The sequence below is a fragment of the Hippopotamus amphibius genome, chromosome 1, assembly GCF_030028045.1.
Source record: "Hippopotamus amphibius kiboko isolate mHipAmp2 chromosome 1, mHipAmp2.hap2, whole genome shotgun sequence".
NCBI classification, from domain to species: Eukaryota; Metazoa; Chordata; class Mammalia; order Artiodactyla; family Hippopotamidae; genus Hippopotamus; species Hippopotamus amphibius.
Genome location: NC_080186.1, coordinates 101,499,939 through 101,514,930, shown reverse-complemented (window position 1 = coordinate 101,514,930; position 14,992 = coordinate 101,499,939). Strand labels below are relative to the sequence as shown.

At 43.0% G+C, this 14,992-nt stretch overlaps 1 protein-coding gene across 1 annotated transcript; it reads left to right on the top strand.

Moving 5' to 3' along the window:
• The first annotated feature begins 10,931 nt into the window (after positions 1 to 10,931).
• Positions 10,932 to 14,060, top strand: NHLH2 (nescient helix-loop-helix 2). The gene is made up of 2 exons (XM_057714622.1): positions 10,932 to 11,794; positions 13,598 to 14,060. The coding sequence occupies exon 2, from the start codon at positions 13,606 to 13,608 to the stop codon at positions 14,011 to 14,013; it is 408 nt and encodes a 135-aa protein (XP_057570605.1). The 5' UTR covers positions 10,932 to 11,794; positions 13,598 to 13,605; the 3' UTR covers positions 14,014 to 14,060.
• The last annotated feature ends 932 nt before the right edge of the window (positions 14,061 to 14,992 follow it).

Below are 14,992 nucleotides of genomic sequence, written 5' to 3'. Positions count from 1 at the left end.
AATGTCGTTCCCATCCTAACAATGAGAAAAAATCCAGATAAAAAAACAAAATCTTAACTTTTATTGAACCTATCAGAGAGTTGAGGTCACATGACAATAGAACAACTTGAGTTCCAAAGAGAGACAAACCCTCCTAAGGAGAGACAAATTCTCTCACCTGTGGCAGAGCACATGAGAATAAGGTACAGTCTATGACACAAGAATGGAAGAAGAAACAGCTACAATTCTAAGAAACAGCCAAAGGCCAAGTGTGGGCTAGTGTGTCAGTCCAAAACAGTGACGGCCCCAACCCAAGGGAGTTCACATTGTTCACAAGTTCTTATTTTTGTACCTCTACTGAGTGCTCATGAAAAAGGCTGGAGGTAGAGCATGTATACAGAAGGTAACTGACATGTGTGAGGGTCAGACACAAAACACCATGCACTTCCCCAGACTCTTCTTGCCTGTGAAGCAAAAGCTGTAAGCTTCTGTGGCAGAAGCAGCAAAAAAAGATGCAGCAGAGAAAGATGCATTGCGGGAGGAAGGAAGGGCATAAGAAAAGACTATCTCTAGAGGAGAAGCACAAAACTATCTTGACCCCCAAATCCTAAACTAATATCAAGTAGAGGTCTCCTACCACTAGGAGAGGGAAAGCAAACTCCTGCTCAATATCAACCATAAATACAAGGCAGAACTTGGCTGCCATCAGGAGGAGGAGCAGGAATGCAGAGAGGGACCCCACACCTGAGACTCAAGTACATAGGTTCTCCTCTAAGACTTAGACAACAGGGGTAGAACAACAGGGACATTCTTTTATCCCCAACAGAAGTAACAAAAGCACCATGTGTTTAAGGCTGGGGATGGGGCAAGCACATGGTGAGAGATCTTCTCTGTGATGTGGGCATGCAGGAAAGATAAAAGCTGATGTAGAGCAAAAATCCTGAGAAAATCTCCTTACATAACAGTTCCCACCCTAAGCACAAGGCAAAGAGAGCCCACCACTAGAAGAATTTGAAGTCTGAGGGGTACTGATGGTAAACATAGCATCAATAAAACCCAACCCCAGCTCAGCTCCTGACTAGATTGACTGTCCTAACTCAACCCTCCATATTAATGGCCTAAGAGAAGAGTCATGTTCATTTCCTGGCATAAATAATATTTATTTTATTGTTTCTTGTGCTACATGTAATGTCTGGTATGTACTCAAAAATATCTCACACACACACACACACACACACACACACACACGCACCTTCTGCTGTCAAGAGACAGTGCAATCAACAGGAGAAAACTCAGGTAACACCCAAATGTTGGAGCTACCAGACAGTGACTTTACAGTAACTATATTAATATGAAAAAGGATATAGCGGAAAAGGTAAACAACATGCATAAATAGGGGGAATTTCAGGAAAGATGCACCTGCTAGAAATGAACCCCAATACTAGAGATGAAGAGTGCTTTCAGCATGTTCATCAGTAGACTGAAGCAGCTGGGAGAATCAATTAACTTGAAGATCTGTCAATAGAAATTACCCAAACAAAAATTCAAAGAGAAAGGAGAATGAAACAATAATAGTAACAGCAGGAGAACAGAGCATCCAAGAGAGCTAGAACAGTATTAAGCATTCTGACATACCTGTAAGTGGAGTCCTGGGAGGATAAGAGAAAGATAGTGGGGCAGAAAAGTTATTTGAAAAAAATGATGGCCAAAATTTTTCCAAAAATAGTGAATGATAGTAAAGCACTGCTCCAAGAAACCTAGACAACCCCACAGAGGATATATGCCAAACAAACAAACAGAAACCCCTTCCACACACCTAGACACATCATAATCAACCTGCTGAAACCTAAAATCCAGAGAAAATGCCAATGGCAACTGCGGGATAAGAGGGAGAAACACATTATATACAGAAAAACAAAGATAAGAATTACGGCAGACTTCTCATCAAATGCTATGCAACCAGAAAGAAATGAAGTATATCTTTAAGGTAATGAAAGAAAAATTACAAAACTACTACCAACTTAGAATGCTGTATCCAGAGCAAATATTTCAAAAACAAAAGAAAAATACATTTTCAGAAAAATAATAGGTGAGAAAATTCAGTGCCAACTGACCTGCTCTGTAATCAACAGTAAAGGGTGTTCTTCAGGCAGAAGAAACATGTTACCAGACAGAAACTTGAATCTACACAATTATATAAAGAGTTCTGGAAACAGTAAAATGGGTGATTTTTTTTTTTTTTTGGCTGCTCTGTGGGGTTTTCAGGATCTTAGTTCCCCAATCAGGGATAAAATCCGTGCCCCCTGCAGTGGAAGCATGGAGTTACAATAATAAATACTAGTGAAAAGTAAATAATAAATAAATAAATAGATAAATAAATACTAGTGAAGATGTGGAACAACTGCAGTGTTGCTGGTGAAAATGCAGATGGTACAACTATTTTGTAAAACAGTTTGGCTGTTTTTTTTTTTTTATAAATTTATTTATTTATTTATTCATTCATTCATTCATTGGCTGCATTGGGTCTTTGTTGCTGTGCATGGGCTTTCTCTAGTTGCGGTGAGCAGAGGCTACTCTTCATTGTGTTGCACAGGCTCCTCACTGCAGTGGCTTCTCTTGTTGCAGAGCACAGCCTCTAGGTGCGTGGGCTTCAGTAGTTGTGGCATGTGGGCTCAGTAGTTGTGACTCTAGAGTGCAGGCTCAGTAGTTGTGGCACACGGGCTTAGTTGCTCCGAGGCATGGGAGATCTTCCCGGCCCAGGGATCAAACCTGTGTCCCCTGCATTGGCAGGCAGATTCTTAACCACTGTGCCACCAAGGAAGTCCCTGGCAGTTTCTTATAAAGTTAAACAAACACCATACATGCCAACAAACTCACCTCTAGTTATTTACCCAGGAGAACTGTATACTTATGCCCTCATAAATACCTGTATGTGCATAGTTGTACCAAATTTGTAAGCTGTTTTCTTAGTATCTAACTGGAAACAACTCAGATGTTTATTAACTTGTGACTGGATAAACAAATTGTATTATATCCATACCATGGACTACTACACAGTATAAAAGAGGAAGGAACAACTGATATACACGACAATATGGATGAATCTCAAATAGATTATGCTAAACAAAAGATGCCAGTCTCAAAAATTTACATACTTAGGAATAAACCTGCCTAAGGAGGCAAAAGATCTGTATGCAGAAAACTTCAAGACATTGATGAAAGAAATCAAAGACGACACAAACAGATGGAGGGACATACCATGTTCCTGAATTGGAAGAATCAACATCGTGAAAATGTCTGTACCACCCAAAGCAATTTACAGATTCAATGCAATCCCGATCAAATTACCAATGGCATTTTTCACAGAACTAGAACAAGAAATCTTACGATTTGTATGGAAACGCAAAAGACCCCGAATAGCCAAAGCAATCTTGAGAAGGAAAAATGGAGTTGGTGGAATCAGGCTTCCTGACTTCAAACTATACTACAAGGCCATAGTGATCAAGACAGTATGGTACTGGCACAAAAAGAGAAAGGACGATCAATGGAATAGAATAGAGAACTCAGAAGTAAGCCCAAACACATATGGGCACCTTATCTTTGACAAAGGAGGCACGAGTATACAATGGAAAAAAGACAGCCTCTTCAATAAGTGGTGCTGGGAAAATTGGACAGCAACATGTAAAAGAATGAAATTAGAACACTTCCTAACACCATACACAAAAATAAACTCCAAATGGATTAAAGACCTACATGTAAGGCCAGACACTATAAAACTCCTAGAGGAAAACATAGGCAGAACACTCTATGACATCCATCAAAGCAACATTCTTTTGGATCCACCTCCTAGAATCATGGAAATAAAATCAAGAATAAACAAATGGGACCTCATGAAACTTAAAAGCTTTTGCACAGCAAAAGAAACCATAAACAAGACAAGAAGGTAACCCTCAGAATGGGAAAAAATAATTGCCTATGAGACAACGGACAAAGGATTAACCTCCAAAATATACAAGCAGCTCATGCAGCTTCATACCAAAAAAGCAAATAACCCAATCCACAAATGGGCAGAAGACCTAAATAGACATTTCTCCAGAGAAGACATACAGATGGCCAACACACACATGAAAAGATGCTCAACATCACTAATCATCAGAGAAATGCAAGTCAAAGCCACAATGAGGTATCACCTCACACCAATCAGAATGGCCATCATCACAAAATCTGGAAACAACAAATGTTGGAGAGGGTGTGGAGAAAAGGGAACTCTCCTGCACGGTTGGTGGGACTGTAAGTTGGTACAGCCACTATGGAAAACAATTTGGAGGTTCCTTAAAAAACTACAAATAGAAGTACCATATGATCCAGTAATCCCACTCCTGGGCATATACCCAAAGAAAACCATAATCCCAAAAGAAACTTGTATCATAATGTTTATTGCAGCACTCTTTACAATAGCCAGGACATGGAAGCAACCTAAATGCCCATCAACAAATGAATGGATACAGAAGATGTGGCATATATATACAATGGAATATTACTCAGCCATAAAAAGGGATGAGATGGAGCTATATGTAATGAGGTGGATAGAACTACAATCTGTCATACAGAGTGAAGTAAGTCAGAAAGAGAAAGACAAATATTGTATGCTAACTCACATATACGGAACCTAAAAATGGTACTGATGAACTCAGTGACAAAAACAAGGATGCAGATACAGAGAATGGACTGGAGAACTCGAGGTATGGGAGGGGGCGGGGGGTGAAGGGGAAACTGAGACGAAGCGAGAGAGTAGCACAGACATATATATACTACCAACTGTAAAATAGTCAGTGGAAAGTTGTTGTATAACAAAGGGAGTCCAACTCGAGGATGGAAGATGCCTTAGAGGATGGGGGCGGGGAGGGTGGGGGGGACTCGAGGTGGGGGGAGTCAAGGAAGGGAGGGAATACGGGGATATGTGTATAAAAACAGATGATTGAACCTGGTGTACCCCCCCAAAAAAAAAATAAAAATAAATTAAAAAAAATAAAAATAAAAAAGTTTATGTACTATATGATTCCACTTTTATGACATTCTGGAAAAGGCAAAACTATAGGAACAGAAATCAGATTAGTGGTTGTCTGAGGCTAGGTGTGGATAAAGGGATTGGCTACTAAGGGGTACAGGGAACTTTTTAGGGTGATGGAAATGCTCTATATTTTGATTGTGATGGTTACAGGAATGTATATATTTGTCAAATTCATAGAAGTGAACACCTCTTGAAGGGTGAATTTCACTTTATATAAACCATACTTAAATGAACTGATTTAAAAAATTAAGCATCCAAAAGCTGAATGCAAATCTCTTGAGTTTTTAGTGATGTTTAAAACCATATTCAAGGTCTAGTACTTTTAAACATTTCAATAAATATAATGATAAATGGAGGTTTCTTACTTTATAGCAAAAGCCAAACACTCTGCAGGAAATGGCAGAAACCAATAAGGTGACAAACAAAAGTGCATTCCCATGTTGGCAAATTCCATTGATAGATACTTGAGAAACATTGCTGAAGATGTGAAGAAACAAGTATTAGACCAATTTATGTAGTGTTGGAAGTTTGTTATTTAGTTAGATGAAAGAACAGCAGCTATTTCTAACATGCTTCAGCTTATGGTACTTTACAGATTCTGTTTCAATAATGAAATACGTGAAAAACTTCTCTTTTTAAGAGGGCATTAAAGGTAAAATGTATGGGAGGAGATACACTCACAACTGAAATTATCTTTAATAAAAAAAATGATTTATGGAAAAACTGGAGAGGTGTAACTACTGAGAAAATGGCTGCTTTAATTCAAATAAATATAGAGTCTGGGGCCAAAGATTCTATCGCAAACAAAATTGATTCACTAAATAATTCCTATGCAAGAATTTTCCATAAGGAAGTTGAAACAGAAGGGTACAGGATGTAGCCATGTAGTTAGTTTTAGAAATATCAGCCCTTTAAGCTATAGTTGAATCTTGCAACATGTGAAACTGGAAGAGAACATGCATTCTGCCGCTCCACATGATATACGCTGGCTAGCACGTGGCAAAACAGTCAAAGAATTATTCAACTTTAAGATTAGTGTTCCAAATTTATATTTTTTTGATGCTAAAGGGCTGTCAATAGCATGTACCAGCAGATTAAAAAGAAACAAATACATGTTAATGTGTCTCTTTAAGTAAAATATGTGTTTTTAAAGGAGGTAAATGATAATTTTTAAAAAAGAAGTTTGTGCTATGGAGAATGCAGTTTGAAAAGAAATATTTGGACATTTTTCTATTGTTATGTGATTTTTTGCTGCTGGAAATAATGGGAGTATGCCATACATTAAAATTTCTTGTATCTGAACGCTTAAAACACTTGGAAATAGAAATTTCCAAACCGTTAAAAAATTTTTCCAAATAAAGAGTTTCAAACTACAGTCTGTCATACAGAGTGAAGTAAGTCAGAAGAAGAAAGACAAATATTGTATGCTAACTCACATATACGGAATCTAAAAATGGTACTGATGAACTCAGTGACAAGAACAAGGAAGCAGATACAGAGAATGGACTGGAGAACTCGAGGTTTGGGAGGGGGCGGGGGGTGAAGGGGAAGCTAAGATGAAGCGAGAGAGTAGCACAGACATATATATACTACCAACTGTAAAATAGATAGCCAGTGGGAAGTTGTATAACAAAGGGAGTCCAACTCGAGGATGGAAGATGCCTTAGAGGACTGGGGTGGGGAGGGTGGGGGGGACTCGAGCGGGGGAGTCAAGGAAGGGAGGAAATACGGGGATATGTGTATAAAAACAGATGATTGAACTTGGTGAACCCCCCAGAAAATAATAAATTAAAAAAAAAAAGTTTCAGGGCTTTCAACCCATTTGTTAAAAAGAATAATTCACTTTAGAAAGAAAATTGCTGACCAAATTTCAACAAAATTTTGGCATATTTGGTAGATAAGATAGAAAGATGAGAATCATAATTTAGTTAGTACAATCAATGATGAACTTCTGTGTGGATCTTTGAATCTTTGTATTACATCTTTTTCTGCCATATTAGTCATTAATAAATAAATTGAGCTTAAAACCAGACCATCAAATCATCACAAAGGATTAACCAATGACTGTAGTAAAATAAAGCTTATTGCTTTAAAAAAAATCTATATATTACCAATATCTTGTGCTGCTAAGAGGTTTTTGTATGCTAATAAATAAAATTATTTTATAACTACTGTTAATTTTATGTTTATCACCCTTTTAAAATGTCTATATGCTTTATAATTATAGAATATGCTGCTAAAATAGTACATGTATAAAGTTTGTAAGTAATAAATATGCATACACCAGATATCTATGCTGAACATTTTTACTGATGGGGTGCAAAATTTAAGAAAATAGATTGGAAATAGCTGTCCAGTTGAATTAACTAATAATTATGAAGCCTTGGTAATCCAACAGTGTCTGGCACAATACTAGACGCACAGGAAGTATTTAAAACTTACCATGAACTTGGTGTACCCCCCCCAAAAAAAAAGAAATAAAACACGATTCTAAACAAAAATAAATAAATAAATAAAATAAAACTTACCATGACTCTCTGAACACCTCTGAATGAAACGTGGTAATTCATATACGTTTTGTGTGTATATATACTTCTCCCTCAAAATATGCATTTCACTTGGTGAATAATTCTTCCACGTGAGTATATTTGTGTAGAGAAGTATGACCATAGAAGCAGTAGTGCATGGTGGTTGCAGTTTCTGAATTTGGACCACCTGAGTCTAAATCTTGGCCTTATAATCTATTAGCTATGTGACCTTGAAGAGACTACTTCTCTGTGTCCCAGTTGCCTCGTAGGCAACAGAGCCTACCTCACGGCTTTGTGGTGAAGATAAATGAGTTAATATGTGTGAAGTCCCTTGACCTATGTTTGACATACAGAAAGTGCTCCCTGGATTGGTTGCTAGATAGATATAGATATAGATACACATGTGCACACACAGATACACACATACACACAGGATATGTGTATATTTTGTATAATTTCATTTATATTTCTTGTTCTTGATATGTATTTTTTATATATTTATGTTGAATAATATTATTATTAACAATATTAATAACCCACACTTAGCATAACTAAACTAAATATATATATATTTAAATATATTATACACACATATATCTATACATAAACAAAAGACTAAATAAACTAGGCATTAGTTTAAGCACTTTACACAGATTATCTTGCTCATCTTTGGAAAAATATATAACATAACATACTTTTGTTCTTCCCATTCTACAGATAGAAAACTGAGGTCCAGAAAGGTTAAGTAACGCACTAAGTTCACACAACCGGCATATGACAGAGCCAGGAAATCTGGCTTTTCCTACCTCCCTACTGATTTAATAATATTATTTACTATTAGGAGTAACAGTTCATAATATCTTTATTTGCCTGGTGCTTAGTATTTTATAAAATACTTCACATACAGTAAGTTTCATAACCAGCCTGTGGAATGAGTTGGGCAAGCTTATTATCCTCACTATTATAGGAGAGAAAACTGGTACAACCGAAACCATTGGTGTCTTTTGGAGGAAGTGTTTCTGTGTTACAAACATCCTGCGTGCCTCTATACCCAGGGAGTCATTTACCATAAATGTACTGAGTCCTTACAATATGTCAAACTCAGACAGGGGTACTAGTGATATGAGCTACAGTTCTCCCCAGAAACGTCACAGTCTAGTGGGAGACCCAGGTATGGAAACCAAGCACCACAGCACACAATATGTAGTCTCTAAGGGAGACATGAAGAGCGCTTATGGAGCACAGAAGGAGGGACCATCTGTGTCAGAGAGGTCTTAGAAAAGGCAAAGGTGGCAGCAGAGGAGGGGTGGGGGCTTTCCTGAAAGGAGGAATGGGTGCGTGCAAGTGTAAATCCATGTTTGTGGCCACGACCCTGTGTCTAGGCATGGTTATATATGGGTCTGAGTGTGTACCTGTTTACATGGGCTTACTCATGTGTTAATTTATGCACGTGGAGGCTGTAAGTGTGGAAGCAAAAAGCCTGAACGTAAAGGAAAGTGTGCTTGGATTCACACACACTATAGCAGAAGCTGACCTGCCCTGGATGGTCTCCTCATCTCTCCTTCCTACCCCAACACCGGGGTTACCAGTTGCTTCCCACTCCAGCAGTTGCCACCGTGAGCTATGGTGACTAGACCCAGCAGGTATTCAATCTGTCATTTTGAATGTGTAGTGGTCTAATAGAGCCCGCCAGCTTGTGTGAGTAATGGGGGGTGAAGAGTACAAGTATCTGTGGGTGTGTATCTGTTTGTACACTTCCGGCTATGTGTGAATGCTCAGCATTGGCTGGGAAAACCTCCTAGCCAGGCTGGGAAAACCTCCCTTCTCCCTTCATCTTCACTGTCTTGGGAGTTCATATACTCACCTCTCTCCATTGCCATCCCAATGTGGCTGGCTTCTGCCTTCACTTAAATGTCCTGGGATATGTGAATATACTTCTGTGCTGGGGCTGGGCAGAGGCAAGGCTGGAAAGTGTCGGTGCCCATTATCTGTGGAGGCACTCTATGCTCTCCCCCACCCCCACCCCATTCTGGTCCAGGAATCCCCCACAGGATGAAGAATGTGTGCAAAGGCAACAGGACTTGTGGCAGCCATGAGGAGCCCAGACGGTCACTCCCAGGGGCGAGCTGGTCAACCCCTCCCCTGATGATAAAACCTGTTTGTAAGGCAAAATTGATCAAGGAGGGAAAGTGAGGACTTCTCTCTCCGTAAATGCTGCCTCAGACATTGGGGAGGTGGGAGGTAAGGCTGCAATGCTCTTTATTTCTTTTAAACTTGCACAATCAAAAAAGTGAAAATGATTGCAAATATCTAATTCATGGTGACTAATAGTATTTCTATGAAGTGGCCAAGTAATTGAACTAGATTCTCCCTCTTGTCATAAGGCATATAAATTCAGGGCTGTGGGGTCGTGTAAGGCAAGGTATTACGTGCTGGAATAGACTGATGATTTGTGAGTGTTTACATCCTGGCCCAATGCTCTGCCACACAGCTAAATATTCGCATGTTAAAACAAGCAAGAATGAACTGCAATAATCAACACATGTACTATGCCATGTTTTAAGCTGAATGAATGAGTGGGTGAAGAGAAAAACAAACATACTCAGGAAAGTAGCATGGTCTCATACAGTGACCCCTGAAATGACAATACCTGGATTCTGTTTTCAGTTTCACCAAAGACTTAATCTATTGAAAGGTTTTTGTTTTTCTTTTTTAAATCACATATGGGAACATTAGTCCAGTGGCAGGATATCTCTCAAAAATATGAATATGCTTAATCACGCCTTGTTGAAGTGTCTTTTAAAATGTAAATGATCACGAATAAATATTAGCTGTTGCATATCTGAATATGTTTATTGTAGCACCATATATAGTATACATTTCCATGTTCTGGACACAGATATTATCCTAAACTTTAAGGGAAGATACTGGTTTTATAATAGGCCAGCAGAATTTTTCCATAGTCAATGTTATTTATTTGTACCTAAATATTGCATCAATAATCTGAAAAAGAGAAATAGCCTGATTATGGCTAGAGATTCTGATTAGAGGCTAAGGTTTCTATCATGGACTGCTTTCAACTGTTATATTTTATGGCACAGATTCAGTGGGAATCTGATCTGCTAAAATATTTGGGCTGTGAAAACTCCCACACTGTGACAGATGTCAAGTCCAATTAAGTGACTCATGTCCAGGTTTCTGTCCAATAGGATTTCCCATTAAATATCAATTTAGGGAAAAAAATTCCATCCCCCTTCTTAAGCCTTTATCTCTTCCACCATCTCCAGGCTGAATCAATTGGTACCAGGAGAGCCAAGAAGCCACACACGCATCTCTGCCTCTTTGCTCTAGCTCTCCCACCCTTTCGCATCTTTCTCTGCTTCCCTGTCACTGTTACTCCGGGAGACGTTCACTTTTCACCAACCTTTCTACAAGCATCTCCAAGCCACTGACTATATATATTTTGCCACAAGGTAAAGGAAGGAGGGGGTGGGAGTGGGAAATGTAACCAAGCCTTGAAAGACTTTGAAACTGGAAATAGGTGCCTGTTTATACAACATACAAGTAAATGAGGGAAGAGGAAGAGGCAAGCTTAGCCCCGAGTTACAGTATTGTGTTCCTGGGAACTGGGGAGACATCAGCTGAACAAAGCCTTATCTCAAAAAAAAAAAAAAAAAAAAAAAAAAAAATCACTTCTGAGCAAGATCGCATCTCTGCTTTGCACTTCCCAGTTTCTGCTCAGCCGTATTAAGGGAAGGAAAGGCGTCCTACAGGAGCGGAATCTTATCTTAACCATCTTTCTTATTGATTCTTCCGCTATTAGAAAGTGGCGGAATCAGCCCTTTGATGTGATTGTGTTTATCTCTGCATCTCTTTTGTTGTTTATAGAGACCTAGAAGAGGAAAAGAGAAACGAGACTTTTCAACACATCGTTTTAAAAAAAAATCAACAACGAATTCCGCGAAATGTTTGAGAAGAATTAAAAGGAAAAGGCGTTTTTGATCTATCAACTAAGTGAACAATCATTCACATCGTCCGCAACCTGAGATATTATCTTCCCTCGCTGTGGACAGTAGCAAGATGACAGCTGCTTTTTCATTTTTGAATGTAATAAATATTTGCTGCTTCTAATATATTTCGGAATTTCTCCCCGCTATTCCTTGGGATTTTAACTCTAAAAGATTGGAGAAAAGATTATCGAAAAGGCTTTTCCAAGGTAAGCCTCCTTTAAATTTTTTTTTCCAGTTTGGAACTAAGATTATTCTTATGGCGTTTATAGATGTATTTCAGTGAATGGCTAAAAAAACCAAAATGCATACACGACATGATTTTTATGAATATATTTAAAAGATATCTGGAGAAGAATTTAACATGCTTTGAGGGTAACCCAAGGAACTTTTTTCCGAACTACAACTATGTTGTGGTTTATTGTGATTTTCCATTACTCGCCTATTTATTTATACCCTTTCAAGGCCAAGGTGTAGCTGCAAGTTGTTCTACTTATAAATGTATCCGTGAAAAGCCCGCAGGGAGTCACATGTAGTTCACTTGGAGCATTTGTTTTTATTTTGCCTTAGAGGACTTGTTTTCCTCTCAGGGAAATGAAAGCTGCCTTGGAGCCAAATTCGCTCCTTAAGCGAGTGCTGGGAGCGGATCGCACAGCCCCCGCTTTTGTCTAAGAGCAAACCCTCCCGCACGTCGCCGACGCGCTCTCTCCCCCGGCGAGCATCCCTCCAGCGGCACACCAGGGACCCGGGGCTCGCAGCCTGGTCCTCCCTCCCAGCGCCCGCGATCTGTGCGCATAGTCCCCGCAGGTGCCTCCCCGCCTGCCGGACCCCTTCTCCAAGCCCGAATTTCCTCGAAGCCCCATGGCTGGGAGCGGCCCCCTCCCAGTAGGCGCGCGATCGGGGCTGGTCCTCCAGGAGCACAGGAGGAGCCAGGCAAGAAGGCCTTTCTAGGATCGCATCCTCAGAGGAAGGCTGAGGATGGACTAGCCAGGCCGCCCAAGGACCGCTGCGGGCTCCCGACTCCCGCTCCCGGAGCACTGAACTTTGCGGGCGGGGATGCAGCTCCGGCCGAGGCAGCAGGCGCGGCGCCCGCCCCCCGCCCTCCCCGGCCCGGCCTTTCCCTTCCCTTCCCTTCCCTCCCCAGCCTCTCCTCCCGCAGCCACCCGGCCGCCGACCTTTTCCCGCGGGAGGTGGTCGGCAGACTGCGGGCGCATTGTCTTATCTCACGTCGCCGCGTCCCTAGGTCCCCGATGTGTGTGGCTGTCTGCGTGACAGATGGTGCTTCGGGAGCCTGAGAAGGCATGAGTCCGTTTGCTGTTGAAAGGAGGCTCCACGTTTGTTTAGTCATCTCTTTATTATTTCGGAGAAACGCGAGGGGGGTACGGGGACGCCTTCCCGCTCCGGGCCGCCTGCTCCCGGTCCGGGCTCGGGGCTGGGTTCCTCGGGAGCCCCGGCCGCCCCCCCGCCCCAGACGCGCGCGAGGCCCGCGGGCTCCCGGCTCTCCCGCGGCTTCGCCCCAGGCCCTCGGGGCGGGAAGCGCGCTCCGCGTCTCCCCGCCCCCCGCAAAACCCAGATGGAGTCGTCGTTCGGATCCATTCGTTGGTCGGGGTCGGAGATGAAGTGAGGGAGGCGGAATGGCCGAGTTGCATTTAGCCGAAGGGGGCACAAAACCCTGTGGCTGCCTCGCAGGCCCGCGGTCGTTCCCCGGAGCAGGCCCGCAGGCCGGTCTAGGCCTCCCGCGGGGCGCGGGGTCAGGTCCGGGATGCGGCCCGGGCCGAGGGAGGCGTCGCTGGCTCCTGCGCCCGGCGGAGGCGCGGGGCTCGGTCCTCGGGCCTGCCCGCCTCGGTGCGTTCCTTCCCCGCGGGGCCGGCTCCTCGGAGCGCGCCGGCCCGCGGTGGGGAGGCGGCCAGGGCCGCGCGGAAGCCCAGCGGGCTAGGCCGTCGCCCGCTCTCGCTCCTATCCAAAGAAGACCCCCGTTCCTTCCATTGATCGCTTTTCTGACTCCCCCTCAGCCTCCAAAATGATGCTGAGCCCGGACCAAGCCGCCGACTCGGATCACCCCAGCTCGGCGCACTCGGACCCGGAGTCGCTGGGCGGCGCGGACGCCAAGGTGCTGGGCAGCGTGTCGGACCTGGAGCCGGTGGAGGAGGCCGAGGGCGACGGCAAGGGCGGCAGCCGAGCCTCACTCTACCCGCACCCGCAGCAGCTGAGCCGCGAGGAGAAGCGCCGCCGCCGGCGCGCCACGGCCAAGTACCGCTCGGCCCACGCCACCCGAGAGCGCATCCGCGTGGAGGCCTTCAACCTGGCCTTCGCCGAGCTACGCAAACTGCTGCCCACGCTGCCCCCGGACAAGAAGCTGTCCAAGATCGAGATCCTGCGCCTGGCCATCTGCTACATCTCCTATCTCAACCACGTCCTGGACGTGTAGGGCCGGGGTCGCGACGGGGGGCCTCCTGGCCGGCCGTGGGTGAAACGGTCCACCCGGGCGGCCGCCGCGGGGATGGCGGAGGAGGCGGCGGCCTAGCAGGGCGGCCGCCGCCACGGCCTTATACAGAGGAGGAGGCTCGCACCGTGTTCTCTCCTGTCGGCAGGGCGACTCTGGAAGGTTTCTGACTCCAAGAGGTGGGGTTGTCTGGCGAGCCCTGGGGCTGGCAGGGAGTATTTTCCAGGCAAGGCGAGCCTCCTGGAGGCACCGAGGCTAGTGGCCTCCAGCCCTCCCCTCCACGTGTTAGGATCTCTTTAGGGGTTTTTGCTTTAGCTCACTGGAGACTTTGAATTCTCCTACATTCATCTCCCACAGATCTTCATATTTTGAAAGAATGAGGGCAGAAGCTCAGAGTCTGGGCTTATAACTTTGGACTATCTGGATTTTTTTCTAATTGACAAATTACCAACCATGAGGGGAGGGGAGGCAGTCTCCTCCAGGGCAGAGATTCAAGGCACAGGAAGGTGGAACGGGAAACTTTCTGTTCCCTTGTGAAAAGAAAGGTTATATTAGAATCCAACTAAAACAGACAAGCCTAGAAAATGGTAAGGTTAAAAAGATACATTGAGAGCAAACAGCTATTGTGGGAAGATTTCAGTTTGGTGAGATTGTTAACCCCAAGGTCTGACGCTACTGTAGACAGGAAAATCCATATTTAAATGGAAAATTGAATATCTGATTGCTTTTTCAGGCGAAGTGCCCCTTTATATATCCAAAAACATCTATTTGTGACCTTAAACATGTGGACCCATAGGTGCAGTTAGAAAAAGACAACCTATTTTTATTTATGTTAGAAGGAGTAGAGTATTTTTTTCAAGACATTTATTTTTCAGAGTGGTGATAATTTTACTTTGGATACTCTGTGCCAATTTATTTATAGTCAAGTGTTTACACTTTCTCCTGTGGAATAATTATGTCTAAC